This window comes from Rhipicephalus sanguineus, chromosome 1 (assembly GCF_013339695.2).
Source record: "Rhipicephalus sanguineus isolate Rsan-2018 chromosome 1, BIME_Rsan_1.4, whole genome shotgun sequence".
Lineage (NCBI taxonomy): Eukaryota > Metazoa > Arthropoda > Arachnida > Ixodida > Ixodidae > Rhipicephalus > Rhipicephalus sanguineus.
Genome location: NC_051176.1, coordinates 218,962,762 through 218,989,512, shown reverse-complemented (window position 1 = coordinate 218,989,512; position 26,751 = coordinate 218,962,762). Strand labels below are relative to the sequence as shown.

Genomic DNA, 26,751 nt, shown 5'->3' with positions numbered 1-26,751 from the left:
TTACTTATTTATTTACTGTTGAGTTCGCCCAGAATTGAACGTTCTATTTTCGCTAGGTACTTTTGTATAGGAGCAAATTCGACAAAACACACTGAGTGAAATAGTTCCAACAGCTTCAACACAGTTCAACAGTTTCAACTTGGGCGTCGGGCGTCTTTGCTGTACGATAGCAAGACTGTGAGTGGAGAAAGTTGTTGCAGATTAGCACAAGTGACCGATGCCCGGAGAGGGTAAACAGCGACAAGGAACGCGGTCGGCAGGCGTGTGAGAGGGGGGCAGCGTAGGAGAGGAGAGAAAGGGGGAGGGGACGCGCATGCGCTGGTGCTCATCGAGGCGTTGCGCAGGAGAGAATTTCGGCATGTCTAGCCCGCGTTTCAGAGGAAGAGTGGAAAGGGAAAGAGGAGAGGGGAAGTGGAGAGGGAAAGGCGAGAGGTGAAGTGGGGAGGGGGAGGGGAGTGGAGAGGGTATGCGCATGCGCAGTAAGGGTGGTCACGCCGCACACCACCACCACCACCACCACCACCACCGGATTGAACTCGGCCATAAGATACTTCGCACCTAATAACGAGTGTCGGGCACGATCCATGTTCTAAAGCGGGTGTGGACGGCAGGAAGGAGCCCGTCCTGAAGCCGAAATTTAGAGCACTAGTGGGGATCCTGCTGTTCCACTCATCTGTCGCTTATGCTGGTTTTCTTCCGTTACAGCTTTGTTTCCTGATGCCTTCATGACAATCTCGCTTTTCGCTAAGTTTGCCACTTCAAAGAAACCTTACCTCCGGAGGCGATAGAAGTGCTGGCAGCGTATACGACCCTACTGAGCGCGTATTAACAACAACAACAACAACAACAACAACAACAACAACAACAACAAAAAGAGAATGTACGTACGGAATAATTAAGCTACACTTTTGAACGCATACCTGTACGAAGTCAATATTGCGTCTGTTCGTAACATTTTCGGCACTGCAGGTTACTGTCACCGAGTTATATGCGTCGCATTTTGCCAGTGCCTGCAAGCGTGCTCTGATTCCTATCATGAAACAGTGGGAAGACACTAGAGTTCACCTACAGGGACGCAGTGGAACACTTATTTTTCATTTACTTATTTTATTTATTTATTGAATACTGCGGACACGTGGGCCAAGCAGAGCGGGCGGAAAATGGTGTATACTGCGTGAATATGTTTGTCAAAACAAAACAATATCAATACAAGATTAGGATGGCGAATCAATTATACAATTCCAGTCTTCACGCAACGGAAGCCGCAAAATACTGTGGAGAATTGGAAGTCTGGAATAAAAGCAGCGCTCCAGGCGCCATTCAACGCGCGCGAAGTGGAATGAAGACCTCCTGATACCCGAGGTGTTCTGTGCTAGTCCTTTTTAACAGCGTGGCTGTTTACGCCAGCCGTTGGTTGTGATTCGCGAACAGAAAACTATCATCATTATGAACCGGTACGCGCTATCTTCGTCCTCCTCTTCATCTTCTGATTGGCTCCCAGAACAGGTGAGCGGATATGTCCGGCGCGGGATGCGGTAACTCTGATGGGCGAGAGAACGAGTACTCAGAGAGAGAGAGAGAAAGAAGGGGAGAAATAGAGAGAAAAAAGACAAACTCTTGGCGAAAAGAAACTTTCTTGAAGCGATATTCGAACCCGCATGCCCACGATCGAAGGATATGATCGTAACCGCTTGGTTATCCAGGCACGCTTGCAGAGCATAACATAGGCTTGTATTGTATAGTACACCGAGGGGATGGGAAAGGGAAGTGAGGGTGAGGAGGAGGGTAAGGGGAAGGGGAGAGAGTAAAGCACAGCATAGAAAGAGAGAGAGAAATAGAGAGAAAGAAAGGGCAGAAAGAGAAAGATAGAAGGAGCGAGAAATAAAAAGAAATATATACAGAGAGAAAGAAAGAAAGAGAAATAAACAGCGACAAGAACACGTAGAAAAAATGGAGGGAAGAGAAAAAGAAAGAGAAACAAAGGAGGCCGCCCGGCTCCGCACTTCCTTCAGACTTGGCGCCACTAGTGCGAAGCTGACTTGGTTCTTTCGTTAGTGGTCTTTGCCAAGGCTCATCGCTTTCCTTAAATATATGCCAAATAGCAGGATTAAATTGCCTGCATTATTTTTGTCTTCAACTACACGTTCTATGTAGGAGTTCTTTTGCGGATATGGACAATGATAATAATGACGTTTTTCACTATCAACAAGAGAGTTTTACACTGTCCTCAAGCAAGACAGCATACTCGATCAGTCGTTTCCTAGATTTACCGATGTCGTGTTGAGTTTACCTCTAAGGCTGCCGGTTAGGTCAGCATTTCCTCACTTTATGTTGATTTCGGCATCTGAGTCCAGATTAACGAAGTTTTCGTTACGCGTGGACAGTGTGGTGTTTGCGATTATTTGGCTTCTTTCACTAATATGCTATTTTTTAGGGTCGACAGGCATCTGCTGTGACGAGCACTTGCAGCATAAGGTTACCCCCCTCCCCTCTATTCTTTTTGCCCGTGTGAATACGTGTCTTGATATTGTTTGTATCTTCTTCAATCAGAACTGAAGAATACATAAACGAAAAAAGCAGTCGACAAGCTTCTGCATTTTGAAGACAACCTTTAACGAACATCACATTGCACCCATTTCTTGGAATGGTATTCGATCAGCAGCTATCCTATCCTCAGAATTCACAATTCGTAAACTTTACAAACGGTGACGTAGTCTGTGCCGATATTAATGGCCTATCTCGGACTTGGGAAGGGCGAATATAACGGACAACTCTTGCCATGAAATCTTCGCGTATGCCTGCTAACTTGCTAACTTCACCAGCGGCTTCCAGTTTCCTTGTTATTTTTTACACTCCTAGATATCCACTGCCAGTTCATAAAAGGTAATTGTAAGATTGAAAATAAATTGCTGTGTGAATGATATTAGCAATGGTGATAAGCTATAAGATAACAGTTGGTGCAGGCAGTTAGTTTGTGTACGCAGAACGTACCGTCCGTCAGTGTGTCGTGTGCCTATATCTATGAAAGTGTGAGAATTGTTTTGACAGTAGAAAAGAAAAAGCTAAGAGGAAACTTTACTTTTATCTAACAGTACCGTCGGGGCATCAGACCTCGTAATCACACAATGCTCTGACGCCAGAATGTTTCATAAGAGGAACATTCAGACAATCCCGATATCTCTACATATCATCAGCGAAGGCGGCAGCCCAATGACAAACAACACGTACGAACGAATTGCTTCTTGCATTGGGCCCCGGATGCTGAGGGTATCATGGCTCTCCGAAAACCAGAGCATCCAAACTGAGCCGTCCGTGGTGGCTCAGTGAATATATGGTGTTCTGGTGCTGTACCCATGACGGCTGGTTCGATTTCCGGCTGTATCCACATGCCGATAAGAACAGACTGCATGATACGCTGGTACGCCATGTTTCTAGTACGCATAAAAAAAACAATGTAACCTGAACTAATTGGGAGCTGCTCATAACGGCGTTTCTTGTAACTAGGGCTCCGTGTTTTCGGATAAATCCGAAAAAATCCGATAAATTTTTGAGCATACGGATTTGTCCGATAAACTCCTATTTTCACGGCCAGTATTACTCTTTTCCGTTCTTTATCGAAAGAGCATGCTCTAAGCGGTCACTGATAGATCGGCCTTCGTAGTCGATATAAACTTTACCTCACGTCAGCAGTATATCGTAGGCGGAACCCATTGCACATTTAGCAAAGGGCTTGTCGCGCAGAGCGAGAGACGTCAACGTCTGTAGGGCCCCGCGAGTGCGAGACGACATCTTGATATACGGCGCCCTGCAGCGGCACTGGTGTGCGCCAGATGACATGGAATATACGGACCCCGTAAAGTATGCTTGCGTATGTTGCAACAAGATTTAAGGTTGTAATGCGCACAAACGTAGGTGTTTTGTGTTCAAGTATTTGTCCTTGCGCGTTATGTGTTTGTGCGTTCAGACCTTCCAGGCAACTAAGATACGTCTCGTGTGTTTTGATGTTTCCATGTCGAGATATCATTTCATCTAAGATATTGGAGTACTGAGAATAATGCAAAATTAAACTCCGAATTTCGGAGAATTTGGGATTTACTAAAAATAAACTCCGATTAACGCCGAATTCGCGCCAGAAACTAAACTCCGAAAAACACCCTCCGAACATCAAGAAAAATAAATTTCGAAAACACGGAGCCCTACTTATAACTCACTGTGCAGGGCGCGTTTCGCCATTAACTGTTTTGGCTTTGCTAATGGCATGTCCGGCACCAGCATATTAGCTATAATTTTATCTGACGAACAAGATGTACGATGTTTTCTTCAGCGGAGGCCCAGTTTCGGTTGACTTAGTGATTGAGTTTGGGTCACAGTACATGCGTTCTTAGAAAACAGCAGGCTAAAAGGGTTCACCATGTCCCGTATTCACAGAAGAATTTATACGTAAATGTGAAAGAAACATTTTAATGAAAAGCTGGAGATGTTTGCCTGGCTATTCACCTGACATACTTCAGGTGCTGGGCGATTATTATATGTACGCTGATAATCACATAATACATACAGCCACACACACATATATCTATATAGACTACACTGTTCACAAAGTTTCGTTCAGGGTCGTGGCCCGCAAGAAAGTCAACAGCGCTCTCGTGGCGCGTAGCGCACAGGCGCTGCTTTGCCATGGGCCCAGAATATGTCGCAACTCTAAGCACGAGCCCCGTTGAAGATGTAAAGCCGCCTTCAGAGACTGTCTCTCTGATGTGTATCGCTTGCATTCACAAAGAACATGATTCAGATTTTCTGGGACGTTACATTAGACGCACAATGATGAGTCCGACAGTCTAATCTTGCTCCTAAAGTAGTTAGTGTGCGCTACGTTTAGTCTGATGCGGTGCAAGCATGTTTCATCTTGTCTAGGCCTCGCGGCATATCGAAGTCACACGACGGATCGATCTTGTAAAGAGGCCCATACTGGTGACTAGCGTTATGTCCAGGGGATCCCTCTGGACAGATGCTAGTCACTAGGCACACACTTGGAGGCGCCAAGTGTGTGCCGATACGAATGTCGCCGCATCTTTTCTCAAGAAAGGTTTCTCGACGATTTCTCTCGAGGCGCCATGCCCAGCTTTGGCAGCGTCATTGTGCTTAAGAAAGTAAATAGCAGCCGTATGCGATGCTCGACATGTAGCGAAGGCGGCCGGTGCATTGCGAAGGGCTTTTAAAGCAGAGCTGTAATGTTCGAGGTTTGTCGTAGGCACGAACTTATCATCATCATGAACCGGCACGAGCTCAATCACCGCTCAAGCACTCTGTACAGATGCTTAACAAGAGAAGCTGAAACGGGCGGCCCCTAATAGCCATTTATTGTATCATAGAGCAAGGGGTGGGAAAGAGAGAGGTGAGAGGGCAAAAGCCTAGCCAAGCCAGGACTAGCTATAGATGCCCACCAGGGGGCTCTGCGGTGGCCCAACCTTGCGAAACTTAGTGGCAGCTGCGCTAACTTTTATAAACAAAATGCCTCGTAAATTCGGCCCCGTTTTCGCTCGTTCATCTCGGTTTCCGACATAACACGACTTTTTTTTTTTCTTTTTGATTTAGGTTAGATACCAAAAGTAGAATCTAAGAAACCCTACTGCATGTTTTTGAGCCGACCATGGCAGCCAGTTTTCGCAGTATTCTAATGAAGAATAACGTAGGCGAGCACATCGTAACTTTAATGGGCGCCGGGAAAAGCTGATTTTACGTCGTGAGTGACCTAGTGCATCGTTTTAAAGCACTGACCTGAACATCGGGGCCTTCTCTGCGTTGGTACGCGTTCTTTGCGTCCTGCTATTCATTCGCACCACCGGCGCTCGTGTAGCACTGTACGCGCTTTATGTGAGATTTTCCGGTTCGCAAAATAAGACACAACAATCGAAGAAAGGAAATAAGAGAAAAAAAAAAGGAAGTGGTTAAGGGGCAAATGCAACCTCAGTGCCTGCCACCTCACGAAGGGTTCGCTATCCGCGGGTCGTATTTTCTAACGATCCATTTGCCACTCGGCGCGTGCTGACCTTTCAGCGTCTGAGCCACTGAGTAAACGCGCAAAGAAATGAAATTGCCGTTATAAAATATATGGCTCCTGATGCGTTTTGCTTGCTTTTGATAAATTGACGCGGCAGACAGCGCGCGTACGTTGCCGCATGCTTCTTATTCCTGGGTGTCCTTTAGTGTTACATAAAATTTTCCGAGAGTTCGCTTGCTCCTTATCACCGAGTCCTCTCAATGGTTCCCTCGAGTACACTGGGGGTTGGTTCTGTTCAATATCACGCGGAATCCTCTGAACGCATCCGCGACCCTGGGGCTCATACTTGCTGATCGCCGTAATTTAGTTAATAACGTCGAAGGTTCGTTCGAGTCGGGTGACCTTTATTTCAATGTTTCGTTTTTTTTTTCTTTTTGCATTCGGTTCTCGTCAGAGTGCAGCAACCAAGGCCCGGAAATTGAACGCATGACCCCGTTCACGAGGGTGGAAGATTGGGCGAGTCGGTACAGCACGATGTTTAGGCGCTTTAGCGAAACTGAGATTGAGTAAAGGAGGAACGAAAGAAGGAGGCAAGCCTTAAAAGACGCCGCTTTTATCTTTTAATATTTGTCTCCTTCGTTTATTTTCTTCCCTTTGCTCAATCTTATTCTCGCTGAAACACCTAGACAGCAAGATCCCCACTACAACATGCATAATAAGTGGCAGAAGAAGCAAAACTCGTGTAATCTCAATCGTGAGTGAGTGAGTGAGTGAGTGAGTGAGTGAGTGAGTGAGTGAGTGAGTGAGTGAGTGAGTGAGTGAGTGAGTGAGTGAGTGAGTGAGTGAGTGAGTGAGTGAGTGCATGTGTGTGTGTGTGTTTGTGTGTGTGTGTGTGTGCACGTGCTAAGGGGTGTGCGCTGTATGCAGTTTTAAAGAAATGAAGTATACAGCCTGTTTCCTTTCAGAAAGTCTTTTTTTTTCTTTTGGCAATTCTCATACCAGTTTCATGAAAATGCTAAAGGGCGTAAGTGTCCTCTCTAACTTTTTAGGGTAAGTTGAACTGGAAAAGAAGGTATATGGTGCCAAGCGCCCTCTCAGTGCTTTAAAAGAGAGAATTCTGAGTTTTTCGCTGGTGCGAGCGAGCGAGTTATGGAGACATCAGTAGAAAGAAACGTGAAATGTGCGAATACCTTTACGCTTTTAATCTGCCGAGGCCCGCCATATATAAGCCACTTGTACGCTTCACGTACGCTCGATTCGAGACTGCGTGGATCTTAGCACTAATGGAATGCACTTCCGTATCGAAAGCGCGTCGTTTTGTTTATGCCACGCGCAGCGGAGGGAAAAAAAGAAACACCTGCGACGCCCAAATTTAGTATGGAAATCAGGGTGCGCACGTACTGACATTAGATGAAAAGGAAATATCAGGCAATACTTCGCTACGCTGCAGGCGTCAGCTGTAACGGCTGTATCGAGGACGAATGGTTTCGTTTGCGCCCCCCCCCCCCCAAATCATTAAAATATTTTTTTCTAGGATCAATAAAAAACAAAAATCGCAAAAATGATTTTCGAGCGTATCGCGTTCATTATTTTTTTTTTTTTTGCTGACGCTGACGAGATTGAAGGGTATCGCGAGTAAAGTGTGTTTTCGAAAAGCGTCGGCCATAAAGCAATGGATTATGTAAATAAAAACCGATGAACCCACAGACAAAATTGTGCGTTCGCAGTTCAAATCTTGAGCCTACAGATGTGTGTATGTATGTATGTATGTATGTATGTATGTATGTATGTATGTATGTATGTATGTATGTATGTATGTATGTATGTATGTATGTATGTATGTATGTATGTATGTATGTATGTATGTATGTATGTATGTATGTATGTATGTATGTATGTATGTATGTATGTATGCATGTATGTGCATTCTTTTTGTGCTTCCTGGAGTCTATTCGAGCTGATCAATGCGATAGAAAGACCAGAGTTCGAGAGAGAGAGAGAGAGAGGACAACTTTATTGATTTCCGGCAGATTGCTGGGCTGGGCTCCCACCTAGGCTGAAGCCCTCAGAGATTAAACATAGCAGGTACAAGAGAGTGATCTTTACTGCTTCACGATCCTGGCTCAAGTGCTACGCTGTCCTGCCGGAAATGATGCTCAGACGGAATCACTGCCGGCCATGTAGGCCAGGCTAACCACGCCTGCTGCAACACCACAACCACCACCACCACCACCACCCACCTAGGAGCTAACGAATCACAATTTTTTTCCGTTGGTAAGAATTTGCCATTGGCTGGTTGCTTTTAACAATAAGTCTAGTAGGATGATTGGCTGACATTTGTTCTTACGGGCTGCTCTAAGTAACGGGCTTTGTGACCACAGGCCTGGAAAGGGGTTATGAAATAGGTATATACACTGTGTTCCTGCTTATGATGCTTATGACTATTGTGCATGTTAAATTTATGTGCACAATTTTTCTTTCTTCCTTTTATTATTTCGGTTGTCTCACTCTCACCTAGCGCTCTATTTCTTCTTTTCTATCGCCCCAACCTCCCTTTTTTTCTCTGCACGGTAGTCTACAAGAATTAACTCTGGTTAACCTTTCTGAATTTCCATGAATTTTATCTCTCTGCTATCATCTTTCGATTTCCTGTACTTCCTCACTCCAGAAAAGGGTAGCCACATGGCCTTTTCGCCGGCTGACCTCGCTACCTTTTTTCTATGAATCTCCTCCTTTTCAGTCTTTGAATAAACTTTTGAATCATTCTGACACGCAGCTTTAGATTGTTTCCACGGCTCGCTTTGTTTCTTTAATTTATGAAACACTTTTACACTTTGACACCCATCAGCTGATGCCATGGCACTTTTTGGCCATACATCCACTGTGCAATAACACTATACGCCATCATATGAAGCGCTTTTCCCACATAAGTTTACGCGCATTTATAGATAGATAGATAGATAGATAGATAGATAGATAGATAGATAGATAGATAGATAGATAGATAGATAGATAGATAGATAGATAGATAGATAGATAGATAGATAGATAGATAGATAGATAGATAGATAGATAGACAGACAGACAGACAGACAGACAGACAGACAGACAGACAGACAGACAGACAGACAGATAGATAGATAGATAGATAGATAGATAGATAGATAGATAGATAGATAGATAGATAGATAGATAGATAGATAGATAGATAGATAGATAGATAGATAGATAGATAGATAGATAGATAGATAGATAGATAGATAGATAGATAGATAGATAGATCAAAGAAGAGAAAGGCAGGAGGATAAACCAGACGTGCGTTCAGTTTGTTTATCGTGCACTGCGACCAAGGAGGTGGGAAGCAGAAAGAGGAAAGGAGGGACATAGCGAGTACTGTAGGCAAGCAGAAGTACGCACGGAGGGACTACAATTGGTCACTGAGGCCGGTATTTTTTAAAAAACTCCGGTGTGACACAAATAGCTTTCCGTGCCATCGACGCATAGCGGTCAGTGTCCAAGAAACTTCGCTCCAGAAGATGTTCCCTGCTACAGTCTAGTCGGCTTATTGAGGTCTGTAAGGAAATGCAATGGGTGTTGCATCGAAGGGAAGTGCACAACAGGCGTTCGATATATAGTTTCTTCAGGCACACACTGATTAAACATCTGTGTATCTACCATTCCATCTTGGAATGAACACACGTTCGTGTATGCCACGCTGAGCCACTATATAGTGTTGCATCCCTGAGGGAATAGTTAATACTTAGTGGTGTATAAAAGATTTCAGGTCACGTAGGCGGCATCTATGTATATATGCTTGTAGAGCTCCAGACAGTTTGCGATATTGTGGGAGCAAGCAAATGCGCATGTACATACAAGTGTGTCGTGGTTTTATAGTCCTCCTTTATGCACACTGCATACATGCACATACATCCGTTGTAAGTTGTTCAAATGCTGCCGTTAGCACACCATTCCTATCCCAAAAGTACATTAAAAAGCTGTAGGAGCGTCCGTCCGTCGGCTTTCCATGCGCTCTTTTCCCTTATTAAAAAACAAAAAAACAAAACACAGGCCATAAATTGAGGCATGAATTACAATAGGCTTACGACAAGGTTTATTCAGTATCTGCGTGAACAGCGACCGCGGCACGTTTCTCTGCTTTAGGAACGTATAATACGTACACTACAGTGCCTTGCCATGACACCTGGAGATTATATACTGCATTATTAAAACGTTGAGATGCATAAATGTTCGCTATTGCATATTATTTGCGAAATGTCATTGCTGCATCCACGAGGCAACTCTCTGCCGCGAAAAAAAAGCTTCTGCGAGCTGCTCTTGAGTACGGGTGAAAATAAAAGGAGGGGAGTTGGCCCATATTTACTCGCCAATGCCGAGCCTCCGACCTTGATCTCTTATCGGCGGCGTTGTCTAGACAGCTGCAAAGCGCGCAGTCCCTGCGCCAAGGGAGCGATACGAGTGGTACTTATTGCTCCCCTCGTGTCTATCGCATACGCGCCGCTTCCGGAAAGGCGCACTCTCCGGCGTGGTTGTTTGCTCAATCGCACGCGATAGATCCATTTTGCCGCTATGACACTGATTACCATATCAGCGGAGCGTTTGTGCTCCGGAGCAGGCGGCGATTCTGGCCACGCGTGCATCCTCGCTGCACCCCTCTCTATTGCGTCTGCTGTCGTGATTTGTCGCGAGGCTCTCGCGAGCAAAGTGCAAAAAGCGAAAAGTATAGAAGAGACCGGCTGGTAAACATAGCTGGCTGGAGAAATGAGATTACGTGTTTCCCATGATCGGAAAGGCAATGCTTCATGCCGAAGCGATAAAGGCCACTCCTATAGGGTGAATAGGTTGGGAAGCGCCGAAGAAAAAGGAAAAAAGAGAAAACCACTTCTGGCTGTCGCGATTATGCGGCCACGATCCAGTCCGGGCGTAGGTACAAATAAGACGCTGACCGGCACTCTCGTGTTTTTTTCTCACCAGCGTCCGACACGCTCCCGCGTTCCACGATGAGGCCGCTCGTTGTCATCTCGCTCTGCTTGCTAGCGCTGGCCGGCTTCTCTAGAGCTGACGACGACGACCACGACGGCGTGCAGCAGGTCGCCACTGGACACCGACCCACCGTGAGCATCTCCGGGCACTTTTGACCGGCAACAGCACGCAACGGGTTTACAGCGTGCTTTCAAGAGCGTGGCATGTCTCGGAGCTGGCACCATATCGACGCTGTTGTAGATATACGTACAACGAAATAGCCACCTTAAACTACCCGGTTGGGTTTACAGCGAGGTTATCGCGTAACGTGTATGCGCCGTCGATTTATATAGTGACGCCGCGCCGAACGTACTCCGGTAACACGTTCGAGGCGATTTCTTTCGACGAAGTGTGTAGCGTATTTCGGGAGTATAATTTCTGCGCGTCGATTTCATGGGTATACCTGTGAAGCTGTACGGTCATGAATTGAGTATAGCTCGAAGCGGTTGTCCCATTGAATCGGAGGTTTTGTGAAGCGCGGCACTCGGCCCCTATGACAGCGTGGTCGTATAGTATGCAGTGCCGCGAAATACGCGTGTTAGCATTTCAGCTAAACTGATGTAGGAAATACGTAATTGGCTGCAGCACTCAACGATGCGTGTGCACGTGATCGTTCTCGCATAATTTGCACACAGGGATGAACAGAAATGGGAGTGGCGACGGTCTCGCGTTCGTATGGGCATCCCGTGTACTCTCTGAACGGTTCCCCACAGCTATTCAGTTGTTCTCTATCACTGGAAGTGAGAATTCATGGTTCGCTCTTTTGTTCTTTGCTATTCGTTCTTTGCGCTTCGCCGCTTGGGCGTTTGAGTAGTCCTGCAGCATTCCTACGGCCATTTTTCTAAGCTACAGTCCCGTGCAATCTTTTGTGGACGCATTTGGGCAAGAAAGAGAAAAAAAACAAACGAACAATTGCGGCGCTGGAGAAGTGTTATAGCAGTGGAAGGTTTTCTTGGCCAGCAGATTGGAGCAATTTGCAGGACGCATTGCAATGCGACCGTGTATCTACAAAGAAGTTCGCACACTGAAGTAATTCGTAAGAAAAGAGCGCTTTCTAAAATATCTGTCGGGACGCAACAAAAAGGCGCTGAATGGTTACGCATGGCCAGTCAAACTGAGTTCGGAGAAAAGAACGCGCGTCCTGAGTTCAAAAAAGGAACAGATATATTGATGCAGGGGGAAAGGTTACGCAACGTACCAACGACAGGAGGACCGCTCTAACGCTAGGCGAAAAGGAAACACCGCTGACTTTCAGTTGAAAGTCAGCGCTTGTCCGTGTCCTTTTCTTTACTATTGTCCCCGTGTGAAAAAAAAATCGCGCTGTTTCCTTTTCGCTATGCAGAACAAACTAGCCCAAAGTTTCACTTTACTATACGCTAAGATATGCTTGCCTAGAGAAATAAAATAATCGATCAGTAAAGGTATGGAAGATAAAAGTACCTATTTTGCGGCGACATTGATAGATGTGCTTGGTATGGTGCGGAGTGGTTGGAGAAGAGATTGAAGGTATCGGGAGGTCGACAAAAAGCAGGAGGCTATTGTAAGATGTTTGTTACAAACTTACCAACACACGTGCTTTAAAGAGAGCAGTGTGAGTCGTATTTTATTAATAGTGAAGTACATTCATTTTCCACCACATAGATGCATGTGGATCTGGGTAAATTCTGCTCTTCTTGGAAGCATATAGTTGTTTTACTTGTGCATCGCTACTCTTAAGTATGGAACCGTCAGAATATATTCGTAGCCTCTCATTCAACCGTAAGGTTATCCATTGGCCTTGATTCTGCTTTGGCCGCTACCCCGATTTTACTGCTTTGCGTAAGCGAAAGTTGAGGATTTGCAGGGTTTGCTCCAAATACGTACTCCCATGCTTTCTGCTGTCGTCGAACTCTTCAACGCATATGTGTTCTGGTAAAGATTATTAAGGCACACAAACGAAATAAATATTATGGATGAATAAGTGTTCGCAGCGGATGCTATCAAAATACCTTGAATCGTAAGCAGGTTGGTTAATGCTGATCTACTCCGTCAATCCGGGAAAGTTTGAATTATTGGAACAACAACAACAATAGGACCGGTTCATTTCAGACTTTCTTGTGTTCTGTGTACATTCTGATAGCCCAAGCTTTTCAATATTGCGAATACGTCGAGATGACTGTGTCCATCCTGCAGACACCTTTTCGAAACCGCTGGCAAGCTGATTCTCTCCCTGCTCCCTTTTCCCGTTCTCTATTAACATCCGCCCTTTTAACACTCCTTCTTCATCATCCATAATAATATAACTGTACTTACTACATTTTAATTTATTGAAAACCAAAGCTCATGTCTGGCCAGTTCATTTATGTATTCATTGACTTTCAATCTACCATTCTCCGATGTCGCAGAAAAGGAAGTTTAGTAATCGCGTCTACCTCGATCACACCGTCTCTCATTTAGCACGGGAACATTTTTTTTTCAGGGCTGCGGCACATTACGCTGTGCCGATAGACACGTTCGGCTTGCGTTAAGCAACCGCTGGTGTGTTTTGTAACGATTCTTGTCATTTGTAACGATTCTTGTTTTACTTTCTCTTCTTTTCCTCTGTCAGCGCGGTATCGCAAAAAGCCACACACGCAGCTGTTACTGAGCTGCTAGGCGGGACGAGTAATAAAATATGTATGCTATCGGAAGACGCGAGCTCTTACAAAATACAGTTTCGAATGTCGACATGGCAACACTTTACATCACCTGACAAATTTAGATTTTTTAAATTTCGTTGACTTGACGTCTGTCACCGATAATTTTAATACGGTTTTCAATGGATCCTTAACGGTCTTTAGTACAGATGACGCATGTTTGGATGGTCAAGAAACGTGAGTTTTTTTAATAACCCATTATCTTCACTCGGCCCTCTGGCCAACGTATCAGGAATTCGCAAGGACTGCAATTATGAAACACGAGTCAACGTTGTTTTTTTAGGTAGCTGACTATATAGCACACCATTGAGTGTCTCGTCCCTTTTGCAGTGACGACTTGATCATCAACACGTTTAGCCAAATGAGATTGCAACAGTGGCTGACGCCGTATTTTGGCTGACGGGAGGAAAGTTTTTTTTTTACACAGTATGATTATGTACATCCAAGTCGATGTCTCATAATAGCTTCGCTTCGACTTTTGTGTTCCTCCTTTGTTGACTGCTTCGGAAGAGCTTACAACTTACGCGAACCGTTGACTATGTTAGGGCTCAGTAGCTTGCGCCATTGATTCGCTGACCAGAGCCGAATATGTAGATGGGCCTGTGTGCTAAGGACATTTTCCCGCCAATTTTATTCATTTTCTTACATCCACCATTCACATCGTGTGCCGATGTGGTCGATAACGTGGGCGGAGCGCCGCTTGGATCACTCACGAAGTGTGAGAAAAGAACAACATTAGAACAGAGTCGTTGCATTATCCCGGTCCAGGTGGCCGTTGAGACAGATTACATCTGTCGCATCACATTGTCGCTGTCGGCTGGGCATGCAGGGTCTGCAAGACGGCGCCAACTGCCATAACAACGACCAGTGCTTGTCTCGGTGCTGCCTCAAGGTGTTCCACGGCGACGGCGCCGGCAGTCCCGGCCAGTGCCGTCCCGCCGCCGGCCCCGGAGAACGCTGCAGCTTCGAGCAAGTCAAAAGCGGTGCCAACGTCAACTTCTGCCCCTGCCGTGTCGGTGAGCGTCGGCCTTCCATAATCCGCGAGCTACTCGGGCTGCCGTGCAACCTAAAGTGCAAAATTCTGACTATAGTTGTTGAACATTACAGCTATGGTAACTTCGTTCAGCTTTAGAACTTTACTTCGTAAATACATATACCATGCCGCAGTTATCGAAAGTGCGGCAAGTCTCGCGCTGTCAGCTACGTGACGAGGGTAGCTGAGCTCGCATATGAGGTAGCAGGCAGTGCAAAACGCGCTGCCCTGCCGTCGGCGCAAGGCGCGTTTCATCGCGAACTTGTTACCGAAACACTCGAATCTTAATGTTTTGTTTCGTATTTCTTGCTTTGTCAAGTAGCTCACGGTATTCGGGGGAAGTCGAAAGCAGCGAAAGTTGAGTGCTGGCTTTGGTATACGAATAGACGCTTAAATATCGGTTGCAGTTTTGAAATCTATATTGTAACCGAGATTAGTGATGCAAATTTGTCTTGTCTTTGGGCGTAGTTATTGACTCGCTGGCGACCATATTCGCCAATGCAGAAACATCGGCAATTCGCGAAGCGCTGTTGCGTAAGAGAAGTTTAGTTATCAATGGCTGTATTCGTAATCTCTTTGGCCATTAGCGTTCTTTCCCAGATTGATAAGCACCCTTTCTATAGCCATATTTGCTATTCCTATTGGCCGGCATCACTTCTTATTATGATCGGTTGGTCCGCAAGAGCGTTTCGTAAGGCCCGGATATCATCGACACCAATATAGTGAACGGTATTATAACGAAGGAGCCAGTGAACCACGAACAGTTAATACGAACCTTCGTGAACTTGGCATCCGGCCCATTGCACTCTACCCATGAGCTCTCTTCTGCAGTCACCAGTTGTCTTGTGTTCTACGGCTGCCAATGCCGACAGGCTACGTGTTCCTTGCTACCGAAGTCTCATTTAGTTTAATCATCCTTATTATAAGTTTAGGCGTCTTGATTTAAGAAACGCGGAGTGCGTAGATGGAAAACCTTCGCATATTGCGTAGGTGGCACATATGTGAAGTAACTATATAAGAAAGTTGGCGACACTGGCGCATAAGTCGCTTTGAAGAGTACTGCTTTTAAGAAGACTGCGAGTATCATAGATTTTCTTAAGAAACTTTGTAACGGGGAACAGCCATTTGAATCCAACAGATAGCGAATTAAACTTAAGCGTACAAGGCGTTAATTGTAGTTTTTAATTGAACTGTATTAATTAGGATATCTTGAAAAAGGAAAGTGCGCGAAAAAAAAAAACAACAACTTGCTGCAGACAGGGATCAAACCTACAACCTTTGTATTACGCCTAGCCTGTATGTTGTAGCGAAGGTTGTAGCGCAGGCTACTTCGTTCATACTTGGTGGAGTCTGTCGCACGCAGAATGCCAAGTTTTCTGGTACTGTTTGCGTATTTTGAATTTTCACTGCGTGTTTGAAGTACAGCTGCGAAACAGTACGCTGAGTGGATTTTTGTCTTGTTTGTTTGCTAATTGGCAGGTATCTGCGGAGACGACGACATCTGCCCCAGCGAGGACAACAGTAATGAGGACTGACACGATGCGCGATGAAGCACTGGATCCGCTTAACTAGCCCGTGGTTTTTTGTTAATACTGTCAATGGCGATGTCGTCAATGAGTAATAAAATAGACCTTCACAATCACAAATTCGTCTCGTTCGCGGAAAAAAAAATGGTGCTCGCTTTCTGAATGCGTGGCTGCGTATAAAGAATGATTTAGTCATGTATCCGTACGTTTAGGCTGTCGATTGCGGGAAATCGTATTAGCGCTGACACGGCAGCTGGGCTTATATGCTTACTTAAATTTAATTACCTATCCAATGAAGCGTAATTGAAACGTTTTATTCATTTGTTGTAATCGTCCCTAGGCTCTTTATTTCAGGGCTTCAAGTGTAGTAGTAAACAGCGTGAAAGAGTTAGAGATATATGAAGAACGCTTCCCCAAGTTCTTGGCTCCTGAAAGAAAAAAAAAAGTTGTTTCCTCAACTTAATCCTTTCTTCGTAGGGATTAGCCATATCATAAATGTTCAACATTTAGTGTGCGAAGCAGTAACTTGTTCATTGCACACTCACAATGCCCACAAACATCGACGGTGTCTTCATCGTTGATATGACCAAGTTTTCCAACTTGGGAAGCGATTAACGCGGTGACATCTCTAGGTGGTCGCCACTCAAACGGCTAGAAATGCTGATTCAACGGGCAAGCTTAAAGGGACACTAAAGAGAAACAATGAATTGGTTTAGATTGATAAAGTGTGCTCGGAGAACTCTTGTGTAGTTTATTTCACCACCATATGTTTATTATTAGAGGAGAAAACCAAGTTCAAAGTTTCATTTTCGAATTTCGCGCCGAACTTTGTAATTCGTGACGTAAAAGGTTTCAAAGAGCATTTAACGTATTTTGGCGCCACTTACTCAACGAAATTTCCACAAACTCGTTATGTCAAGTCTCTGGCCCCCTCAGAGGACAATGTACTTCGATTTAACCGATTAGGAACTACGTAGGGCCAAGCAGGCGCCGTCAAAAAATATGTGACGTCACGGCAAATGGTGCGGGAATTCCAAGGTGGCGTCGCCACCTGTATTTTCTTTTTGCGCGTTTTCTCGCCTATTAAGTGTCTTCTCGCAGCAAGCGTGGTGTTTTTGGTATCGTGGAAGACTACTTTACTAATGCGAGAAAAATCGTTTTGCTCTTTAGTGTCCCTTTAAGTCGCTCTTCGTAGCCGTTGTTGCAGGCCAAGTGCGTGATAAAGGTAACCAGAACGTATTGCGTCCACCAGTGCAGCAAAAATTTATCTGAAGCTAGGGAGGTAAAATAGAAAAAATAGAAAGATCAGGGCAGCTTCGCACTAGTGGTGCCAAGCCTGAAGGAAGTGTGGAGCTGGGCATCCTTCTTTGTTTCTCTTCGGTTTTTTTTCTCTCTCTCTCTCTCTTTCCTCCTCCCTTTCTTTCTTTTTCTCTTTTCCAGTTTTTTTTGTCTTTTTTTCTCTCTTTTTTTTTCTATTTACATTCGAGTCCACTTATAAGGATATCCAAGTGCCAAGGAAATCCCACCATTATAACCGGTACATTTTATAAGCAGGTTGAGAAGAAAAAAGACCTCGGTAGGCTGCTCAACCGCGTCCTCAGAGTCGCCGCCCTCACCGCTGTCCGCAGCACGTATACGCGCAACGAGCTCCTCATCACTGAGGCACTCGGACGTTTCCACAGCATCGTATGCATGAAGAATGTCGTCCAGACCCGACGCGTCTTCGTTAAGCGCCGACCAGAACCCCGGCACCCCTTGACGGGACGCCGGGACGTCCGTCATGACGTCCCAATGTCCCGTCCGCGGCGAAACGTAAAACGGAAGCAGTCGTGGAGAAACACAGTCAAAGCAGTCAAAGCACGGCGCACACAACAGGCGAGCGAGCGGTGCGAGCCAACGTTGGTGCGACCGGCGCGCGGACGAGGGTCAAAGCGGCGGCTCCGGGAGGGGAGTTCGGGAGGAAAGCTCCTCCTCCCCTCGCTCCCTCGTAAGCGGCACAGTCGACTCATTTTCTGAGGGCGTGGACGGGGTGCGAGGCGCATCGCGGCGCATGCCGTCGGCGCGGTCGGCGCGGAGAGCCATTTCCGGCGCGCGCTGTAGCCGGAATCAATCGCTATATCCGATATCGCGACACCGGAGGATCCTAATAAGCGGTTTATTTTACCATAGAAAGCATACAAAAGTGGACGATGCCATTGTTGTTCATCGTTATATCCGATATATTGTTATAAACGGTAGCGTTATAAGTGAACTCGACTTTATTTCTATTTTTCTTCCTATTGTTCCCCTTTCTTTCTCCCGCTTTATATTTCTCGCTTGCTTTCTCTTTTTTCTATTTGATTGTTTTGCCTGCGTTACGCCAAGCGACGACGGCATACGCCAGCCCGGGCCCCTAAAGTGCTCCGCACTTAATATCATCATCAAGGCACTCGAAGAACAAGAGGAAGAAGACTTCTCCTTGGCGCTAGCGCGCGCTCAATAAGCTACAGATGGTTATGCTATACGTGGCTGTGGCTTTGCCTACGTTGCGCCAAGCGATGACAGCATACGACAGCATACGACAGCCTGGGCCCCTAAAGTGTTCCGCACTTAAAAAGAAACATGTATCAACAACTTCCTGCAGTAAACTGCAAAACCTTGTCTGTGCATCTCTGACAGCTATGTCTGGAAAGCAATTACAGATGTAGCTATAAACGAAACTCAAGGCCACGAGCAGTTAGAACGCTGCGTTCCTGTCGTACATGCTTTGCAGTATTAAGTGCGAGCTTCGATTATAACACTCAAGTAACAATGATAAAAAGTTACTGAGCGCAAGATAGTGTTTTTTTACCGTATTATAGGCGGCAGAGAGACTGATCCAGATTAAACCAAGTCCGCGATGGATCGTAGTAGCGATGGTAACGTAGCACGTGTGCCAGCCGTGACCGGTCAGCAGACGCAGCGAAGCGTCGAAGCAGCAAGAGACAGAACATGGCACGAGGCACAAACGGGGCCCACCCGTCATCTCCAACGTAGCGACTACTGCGCGAGCTTTTCCGGGTCAGCGTCCCCGCCTGCTAAACGGCCGCATGGATGAGCGACAAGCGCGCCCTACGGTATAAACACGTTCCGCACACACCCTTTTTCCCCCTCCGCTTCCGACATATGGCGTGTGTGTGTGCTCCGTGTCAGCGGCCCTGGCAGCGAACCACAACGGGGGACCTTTCACTCACGGCTGCTATGATCAAGCGAAATTGCTATCGATAGCGGTGCCAGCGATTCCGGCGGTGCGGCGAAAGCACAAAAATATATCCCCCTCTCTTCCCCACCGCTATCGTGCACACGAACGCATACACACAAGCAAAAGATCAGCTTCGTTGCATTACAAGCAAGACGGGCACTGACCCGACACCGCAAATGCACTTTGACCGCTTCATCATTTCAATTTTTCTCACAGTTACCTTTCTCAACTAAAATGGATGATGCTAATTCGAGGAATACCAAGAGAAATAGCGTTTATGTAGGAACGACAGCGCTTTGTTACCTTTAAGATGTCTTCTCCACACATATAGCCTTTGTAAGGAAAAGCAACATTTACAGGTGGTGTTCGCGAGTGCTTGACGGAAGTTTGTGAAGGCGGACACTGGAGCATGGAACAAACTTTTATTTATTTATTTATTTATTTATTTATTTATTTATTTATTTATTTATTTATTTATTTTTATTTATTTATTTATTTATTTATTTACAACACAATGTTGTGGGAGACCAGGGGAGAAAGCTGATACAATCAGCTTGAGGGTGTCCTGGCCACCCTACACGTGCTACAGCGTAAAAGGTGGTAACGAACGAAAAAAAAAAGAAAAAAAAAAGAACAGGAAAATGAAATGTACACATAATATATTGTACATGAATATCCCTCATGCAAAAAAATATGTACACATAATATATTGTACAAGACTATCCTTCATGCAAAAAAAAAAAAGAAGTAACGTGCTTTTATAGACATAATAAAGAAAACATAATAAAAAATGAATTTCTTCTTTTCAGAAACAGTGAAATACGAAAAAGAAAAAGACGGCGTTATTTATGAGGCATATTCATGATTGTGGTGAAAATTCTCCGTTGTTCTTTAAATGATGTTTCCCGAATGTTAAAAAGCTGCTCTTTACTGATTCTATTTAATAAAGCTGGGAGCGTGAACCGAAGCATTTGTTGACCATAGTTAGTGCGACATTTCTTAATTTGCCATTCTTCAGGTTTGCGTATATTATACTTTGGTAGGGTAGCCTGTAATCCTGCTAGCGTTTGTAGTGTACTAGTTTTTTTCATTAAGCTAGATTTATACTGCCGACATAGATTATAGTTAAACATTGACTTTGCCGGGACAATGTTGTGTTTTATAAAGAGGTCACTGGTGTGTGAGAGGTATGAAACCTTGCATGCTGATCGAATCACGCGTTTTTGTAAAACTGCGAGCTTGTCAATGTTTTCTTTTGTTGTAGTACCCCAAACTAGCAATCCATAATTGAGTATTGGTACGAACATAGCATTATATAAGAACATGTTGATGCTTATAGGGCATTCAAAAGAGACACGGCGCATCACACCTATTGTACTAGATAGTTTGCTAATTAGGTAATTTATGTGGTCATCCCATGTCATGTGCTCATTGAAATAGAAGCCTAAAGTTTTTATTGATGGTACGAACTCAATTTCTGCATTATTTAACGTTAATGGTGCTAGTTGAACATTCTTGTTCCGCGGTCGAAACAATATTGCCTTAGTTTTGCTAATGTTAATTTTTAAGTGGTTTTGAGTCGTCCAGTAACTTATTTTTGATAGCGCTTTATTACCTTTATAATTAGGTGTGTTTCTGAGTTCCTTGAAAAAAATAGACTGGTGTCATCTGCGTATATAATGAATTTGGCTGTACCATCGATCGTAGAAATTTCGTTAATATAAAGTAAAAATAAGAATGGTCCTAGGATACTTCCCTGGGGAACACCACATCTGACCGGTTTTTCATCCGATCTTTCTCCCGCAACAATTACTGATTGACTTCTATGTTTCAAATATGATGTAATTAATGAATGGGCTATGCCTCTAATGCCATAAGTTTCCAACTTTCTCAACAAAATGCTATGGTTAACAAGGTCGAATGCCTTTGAAAAATCTAAGAACAAACCCAGCACCATTTCCTCACATTCAAATTTCTCTAATATGAATTCTTTCTGTTCAAGGAGGGCAAGCTCGGTGGACTTCTTCTTACGAAACCAAATTGCGCCGGATGCATAAGGTTATGGCAGTCTACGAAAGATGACAAGCGCTCTAAAATTATTTTTTCGAAACCTTTCGAGAACACTGGTAATATGGATATTGGCCTGTAGTTGCTCATTTCATTTTTATCCCCCTTTTTGAATATCGCTGTCACTTTAGCAATTTGCATGTCACGTGGAAATATTCCTAATGACAAACTTTGGTTAAATATGTGTGTTAGAAATGGTGCTAGAATATCTATTACATATTTCACTGGTTGTACTTGAATGCCCGACACATCGGTGGCTTTACTGTTGCTTAATGCCATAAAAAACGAGATAACTTCATTGTCAGACACCGGTGTAAGAAATATTGTATGTTCTGTGTGAGAATTCGTATAAGTAATATCTGAATTATTATCTAAAGAATGGCCAAGGGTAAGAAAGAAGTCGTTGAAACTGTTTGCCAAATCACGACACATTAATTCTACGCCGTTCTGTAATATTTTAATTGTTTGTTCCTGTGATTTCCCGAGCATTGTACTTAGAGTCTTCCAAATGTTAGCAGAGCGTCCCGCTGTCATATTAAACTGGTGTAGTAGGTATTCATATTTAACCCTCCGGAGCTGCTTTGTAAAAGAGTTCCTAAACTCCTTAAATGCCTTAAGAGCCTCAGAATTTCTAGTTTTGATGAAAACCTGATATAATCGATCTCGTTTTTTGATTTGGCTGAGTAATTCCTTTGTCATCCAAGGAATACATGCCTCATCAAACGCGAAAAGTGTACGTCGGCGTTGGTGTCAACGCGAATGGTTGAAAAAAAAAAAGCAAAAAAAAAAAGCCGGTGTGCATTGTGGCTCCATGCGTCATAAGACACGTAACATCCACTAATGCACCGCGAAATGAAGTAAGAAGCGACTGAGAGTAAGCAGTACTAGAGAGGCATTAAGAAGTAATGGATAGTAATTAAGAAGTTTAACGACAGTAATTTAAGGTAATTGAGAGCAAGTGAATGTAATTCAGAGTAATTCAAAGTAATTGAGGGTAGGTGGAAGTAATCGACAGTAACTGAAAGTGATTGGAAGCAATAGAAAATGATGTCGAAATAGCACAGACGTTTCAATTACATGCAGACGTGATTGCTTTCGCCGTCATGTCGTCTTAGCATGATGTAAGGAAACCCAGTTTTTTTTTTTTTTTGCTATCAGTATACCCACGCGCTCGCTGCTTCTTAAGGACAGCGAGATACAGGTAAATAAACGCATACTGCAATATGGAGCATAATAAGCGAGCGAGAGCGAGATGAAAAGGAGTGAAAGGCAATGAGGTCAATCAGAAATGAAGCATCCGGTTTGCTACCCCACAATAGGGGGAAGGGGAAATAAACATTGAAAGAAAGATGAAAATAAGAAGAGCGGAGAGAAGAGCAGCAACGCAAAAAAAAAAAAAGAAAATTGAAAGGTGAGAAGCGGAAGTAGTATAGTGCGCCGAATAAGCCAATAAGGCCCTAATAGATTTCCGCTGCGAAGACAGTTTAGGTCGGAATTTTAATGCTGTCTGTTCCCACAGAGGTCTGTTGGAACAACTAACTACGTCTAAAAGCAGCAGATTTAATAGATTGATTTAGAATTCGGCACCCAGACCTTGGGTTCCTTGGTTACGCACGTTATTTTCGAAAAATCGCATGCGTGCCCAAGAGGCTCGTGTTTGGCGCCTGAGCATTTGTGATAATCTGAGGCTATTTCGTGAGCATATATTTGGGTACCCCATTCTAAAACTCGCTGACGTTGCACTCTTCGTCATAAGTACACAATCAAGAGTATAACAAGAAATTAAAAAAAGCACTGTATTAAATAAAGAAGTCCTTCTTGCAACTATGAAGTTTTTAGTTGTTAAGTATCTACACAATCAACCACGGAACATGGCATCTTGACCAACATGCTCAAGAGAACACTAATGAGCTGCACGAAAGGTGAACGTTGATGTGATTGAAGCAACAGCTCCGTTGATAGATTTTTATCCTTGAATAATTGCCTTCGCCGAAGTGATAGCAGAAAGAGAAATGTCAGCTTTATTATTTATTTTTTTTCTGCGTGTGGCGACACCACGTGAATTGAAGGAAGCTCATAACCAAGAATAATAATCATTAGAAAAAAAACAACAACTAAAGCTACATTTTTTGAAGGAATACTTGTACTGTAGTATCTTTCTGCAACTAAAGGTATAGCGGTCTAATTTTCATGATTACACACTAACGCATGCGAAGGAACATGTATCTTATGTATGTTTGGGCTGGCTTTCGCACAATTTCTTTCCATGCTCACAAGAAACACATTCCAGGTATATTCGTGTACCAGGGATGAGGACAGCCAAATCAGATGACAGCCTACTGCGACGTCGAACGTTATTGGTGAATGTGGCCGGCCAATGACAAACACAATTCACGAGCAAGAACGCCTGTGCATCGGGCCCCGATTAACAAAATGTTTTGTTTGAAAGAAATGAAGTTCACTGGCCGCCTATCTTCGAAACGTCTTCACTATCGCCATCTGACCAACGGCTGGTCTTAATAACCGCTCTGCCTCTTTAAGAAGGGTACCAGAAAGTCAAGAACCACTTATTATTCATCTTGACACGGAATTCCCGCTTTGCTTGTTTTCCCTCCGTTCTCTTACGAACGCAGCACACGTGCTCTCAGCACAGTTCGACGATACGCTCTGTCGGTACAAACCACCGAGAGCAATTAAGCCCTGCTAATCAATGCAGCACTCGTCCCACGGGGTGCAGTGGAGCGAGAGCTGAGAAAGGAAGGAGCACACAGGGCCATTTACAAGGGTGGCATGAGCGGTTGAAAGGTGGCGAACATGGCGTGAGAACACGCTTTGGACCTGGTTCTCAGCGCTGAGGGAAGGGAAAAGTGGAAGTAGGCGCTGCTAAGCGGTGAATACAGTGATGACAGGTGCACGATGTGCTATGTCGCGTTGCGTACGGATGCGCTCGTTTCGTAATGACCGGCGTGCAATGATTCCGTAGAAGCAGGAAACCAACGAAAAAGACGCGTTCACAAGATAAGCAGACAAAAACAGCACTCGCTCTGTCCACTTCGTCTCTTGTGTTCGCAGGTTCCCCGCATCTTCAGAAGCATTTACCAACTCGTCCAGCGCGAAACTCTGCGGAGGCAATGGTTCTTGTTAAGAGAAAGAGCAGCCAGCATTAACTCAAGATTGCGCATCGGTTTGGAAGGGTAAAGGGGGTATGAAAGAATGAAAGAGAATTAAAGAGGAGAAGATCCCATGGAGCATCACTAAATCATTACATCAATGTCCGCCTAACGCACCAGATCACTATCCACATTGCGCAGTCACAATGTGCCGTTAAAATCGGTGTCTCCAAAGAGACGCAGAAACGCTCTTATGGTGACTCGCGCTGTGGTCTGTGTAGGTTGGGGCCTAATAAATTTGGTTTCTGTGAGTGGACGGCTGCCAAGCTTGCATAGTGCTGTTGTGCGCGCTCCTCTTTTGTAGTTAAAATGGAGGCATTCGCAGAAAGGCGGCGCGATTGTTTTGATGTCGCCACACAGTCAACATAATTAACTAATGAACTGACTAATAACTTACAGGCCCACAAGATACTGCAATAAGGGGGGTTTATTTATTACACTGAAAGCGCAAACAGACTCATAAATGACATTGTTGCCCCGCCACGGTGGTCTAGTGGTTATGGCGCTCGACTGCTGACCCGAAGGTCGCGGGATCGAATCCCGGCCGCGGCGGCTGCATTTTCGATGGGGGCGAAAATGTTTGAGGCCCGTGTACTTAGATTTAGGTGCACGTTAAAGAACCCCAGGTGGTCGAAATTTCCGGAGCCCTCCACTACGGCGTCTCTCATAATCATATCGTGGTTTTGGGACGTTAAACCCCAGATATTATTAATGACATTGTTGCAAAGCAAGGGAGCAAGAAAACCCGATGCAGCAAAATAATTTGGACGAAACAAGAGACAGTTCTAATGGAAGTAAAAAACAAAAACAAAAGAAACGCAATATAACAGAGTATACGTTTGCGAAATGAGCACAGAAAACGCGACACATCACAAAATGAACAAAGCAAAAATTTAGACGGCAAAACCATGTTATAGCGATTGCAAGAAATGTTCTACCTCAAGCATATGGCGAAATGCATACGAGTTATTATCAGAAGCGATATCATGAAGAAGATAATGCTACATGCGCATGGAAGATGCGCGTGAAGCTTACGTGATTATGTAGCCTGCGTGACGTGTAAATGGGGCGTTCAAGGGATAACGTGTTTTATTGCTGTATATACGGACACATACACAGTTGTTAAACAAACATATAGGGGAATTTGACGGCGAATGGGCAATGGTTGAAGGGAATGATCAAGTTTATGCTGAGTCACGCTTGAATGGTTATCACAGTTAGTAGAAATGCAGTGAGCAGCTCTGTTCTGAACTACTTCGAGCATTTTAATTAGATAGTGAGTGAAAGAGGATTAAACGGATGAGGCATATTCAAGTTGTGGGCCACCAAAAGTTCGCCCACAACTTCAATATTATGTACTGTTAGCTATTCCGACGGGAAACAAAAATTAAGCGCATGAGAAGGCCACTTCAAGTCATATAATAATATGTGGGGTTTTACGTCCCCAAACCACGATATGATTATGACAGACGCCGTAGTGGAGGGCTCCGGAAATTTCGACCATCTGGTGTTCTTTAACGTGCACCTAAACCTAAGTACACGGGCCTCTACCATTTCGCCTCCATCCAAATGCAACCGCCGCGGCCAGGATCGAATCCGCGACCTTCGGGTCAGCAGCCGAGCACCGTAACCGCTATACCACCGCGGCGGACCACTTAAAGTCATAGACGGATAGGAAGGACATATAGTAACACGTCTAGAGAGATCAGACGGGATACGTAGTTGTTGATTAGGACCCAAGGTACGAAGACGTGTGGTTGTAAATGTGAGCGAATTCAAAAGATTCCGCGTTTGATGACGCGCGAGCATGCGAAACTTTTTCGTTGCGTCGGATGTTGAAAGGGGAATGGCGACACAGCTGACTTTTGTCTTAGGTAGATCGGGCAGTTGCGTCCACTTGATCAGTTAGTTCCCTGAAGGCCGCAGTGACTAGGCAACCACTGAAATATTATCCTGCGTTCTTTTCCTATATTGCTTGATAGTGGACTTGCGTGATATCTGCAAGGAGCTGCTCATGCG

The 26,751-nt window shown here is 44.6% G+C and overlaps 1 protein-coding gene and 1 long non-coding RNA gene across 2 annotated transcripts in view; both read left to right on the top strand.

Moving 5' to 3' along the window:
* LOC125760011 (uncharacterized) overlaps nt 1–25,444 on the top strand; it is a 30,890-nt gene extending 5,446 nt beyond the window's left edge. Inside the window, exon 2 of the long non-coding RNA XR_007417676.1 lies at nt 25,257–25,444. This is a non-coding gene — a long non-coding RNA (uncharacterized LOC125760011). The remainder of the gene's footprint in view (nt 1–25,256) is intronic.
* On the top strand, nt 10,913–16,317 carry LOC119372165 (uncharacterized). Its single transcript, XM_037642631.2, has 3 exons — nt 10,913–11,133; nt 14,546–14,732; nt 16,229–16,317. The coding sequence occupies exons 1-3, from the start codon at nt 11,020–11,022 to the stop codon at nt 16,282–16,284; spliced, it is 357 nt and encodes a 118-aa protein (XP_037498559.1). The 5' UTR covers nt 10,913–11,019; the 3' UTR covers nt 16,285–16,317.
* Nucleotides 25,445–26,751: the final 1,307 nt, after the last annotated feature.

Bases quoted from the DNA above. Each gene is read 5' to 3' on its own strand.
- LOC119372165 (XM_037642631.2), top strand. From the start codon at position 11,020: ATGAGGCCGCTCGTTGTCATCTCGCTCTGCTTGCTAGCGCTGGCCGGC. The intron at 11,134-14,545 runs GTGAGCATCTCC...CTGGGCATGCAG, and splicing joins CCACTGGACACCGACCCACC to GGTCTGCAAGACGGCGCCAA. The intron at 14,733-16,228 runs GTGAGCGTCGGC...GCTAATTGGCAG, and splicing joins CTTCTGCCCCTGCCGTGTCG to GTATCTGCGGAGACGACGAC.